This window comes from Fragaria vesca, linkage group LG6 (genome assembly GCF_000184155.1).
Source record: "Fragaria vesca subsp. vesca linkage group LG6, FraVesHawaii_1.0, whole genome shotgun sequence".
NCBI lineage: Eukaryota > Viridiplantae > Streptophyta > Magnoliopsida > Rosales > Rosaceae > Fragaria > Fragaria vesca.
In genome coordinates, this window is record NC_020496.1 from 31,491,139 (window position 1) to 31,492,611 (window position 1,473).

The 1,473-nt window shown below is 37.5% G+C and overlaps 1 protein-coding gene across 1 annotated transcript in view; it reads right to left on the reverse strand.

Moving 5' to 3' along the window:
* Positions 1-1,473, reverse strand: part of LOC101312472 (probable mitochondrial saccharopine dehydrogenase-like oxidoreductase At5g39410-like) — a 3,845-nt gene that overhangs the window by 1,940 nt on the left and 432 nt on the right. Inside the window, exons 2-3 of the mRNA XM_004306066.1 lie at positions 476-1,034; positions 224-236 (exon numbers count right to left, since the gene is read on the reverse strand). Of these exons, the coding sequence (XP_004306114.1) occupies positions 224-236; positions 476-1,034 (572 nt within the window). The remainder of the gene's footprint in view (positions 1-223; positions 237-475; positions 1,035-1,473) is intronic.

The following is a 1,473-nucleotide window of genomic DNA, read 5'->3' on the forward strand; positions in this document are numbered from 1 at the left end:
GGAGATTCCCAAATGAATGGGGAATCATTCGGGGAAAGATCGTGTTGGATATTATAAGCCAATTTGTTTCTAATTTTTGGCATAGATCGTTTAGCCGGGGCTAGAGTTTCTTCTCTATTAGTTCATAGAAGCTAGGAGAAGATGCAGAGTTGAGTTTGGGTTAGAGCTTTTCGGATTTGAGAGGAATCAAAGCCTATAGAACTGTTATGAATTGAAAACTAACCTCTTCCCTTGAGCTAATGTAATCATAATGCGACAATTAACTGATTCAAATAGTCAGTCTCTGTTTTCCGCGAAAGTCATGTCTCTGTTTTAAACCCCAAATCCCAAATCAAAACTAATGTAATACAAACTCAATCCAGCAGAGTAAACTGGAAAATTTGTTTTAGTTATTATCTTATTACAACAAAAGCCTTCATTTTTTATTCAATCAGGTGTATCAAGTCTGTGGCAGCTATAGAAATTAAACAGGCACCTCATTGGTGTGGTTCTGGATCAGGTCATTCAATTTCTGAGAGGCATGAACAACTGCTGCGATTACATTACTTTCCATTAATCGGCGATTCAAATCAACGAGTTTCTGCTTCAATTCTCCAAAGTCTCCTTTGAGATGCTCAACTGCATTTTGGAAGAGTGGTTTCAGAGACCGGTAAGACTTGCTCACGAACCATACAAGGCAGATGCACCAGAAGAAGAGTAAGATCATTCCGAAAGTTGAAATCAGGACGAGCAGCTCTAATATCAGGGATAGACTTCCAAGTAAGAGGGTGATTTGGATCATCAGATCTTCCAAATCTGTGTTATTGCCATCGGCCAGAATTGCCATCACAATCAAAGAGAGGATGTAAATGCATGTCACAATGATGAATACGTTCATCAGCTGAGAGCCGTGGACCGTCGTGTATGGAGACACATTGGGAAACTTGAGTTGCAGGCAGAATCCCAAGACGCCGATCAGAGATATTATGCATGTATGCAATTTCACTATGGAATATCTCGTAAGAACAGCCTCCCTCCTTGTGTTTGTGTTGGTGCTATGACAGAGAAAATTAACTTAGTTAGAACTATATTCTATGTCCATGTCAATTAAATTTGTAAAAACACCGTGGTGTGTGTTAATTTGTTGATGGATACAAGAAGTTCGGAAGAAAATGATAAAAAAACAGGGGATTCCTAGTCAATCATGCAGAGGATATTGGATTACATAATCTTTGCAACCGAATAGAGTTTAATATCTAAGGACCGGGTTAGTATTATTATACCTTGATCTGAATCATATGATTGTAGGATGCGTGAGGTCAAATTTTAATAAAAGCATTAAAGAACACTAGAATCTATAACTATAAGAAAGAAATAGAGAAGAGTTTTTATTGATTGTTCTGGGAGAAGTATTGAGGCTCTTATCCTGTGCATGAAGTAAGTGATGCAGTATGAAGATCGTGTTCTTTCTTTTAAAAAAATATATATATCCTT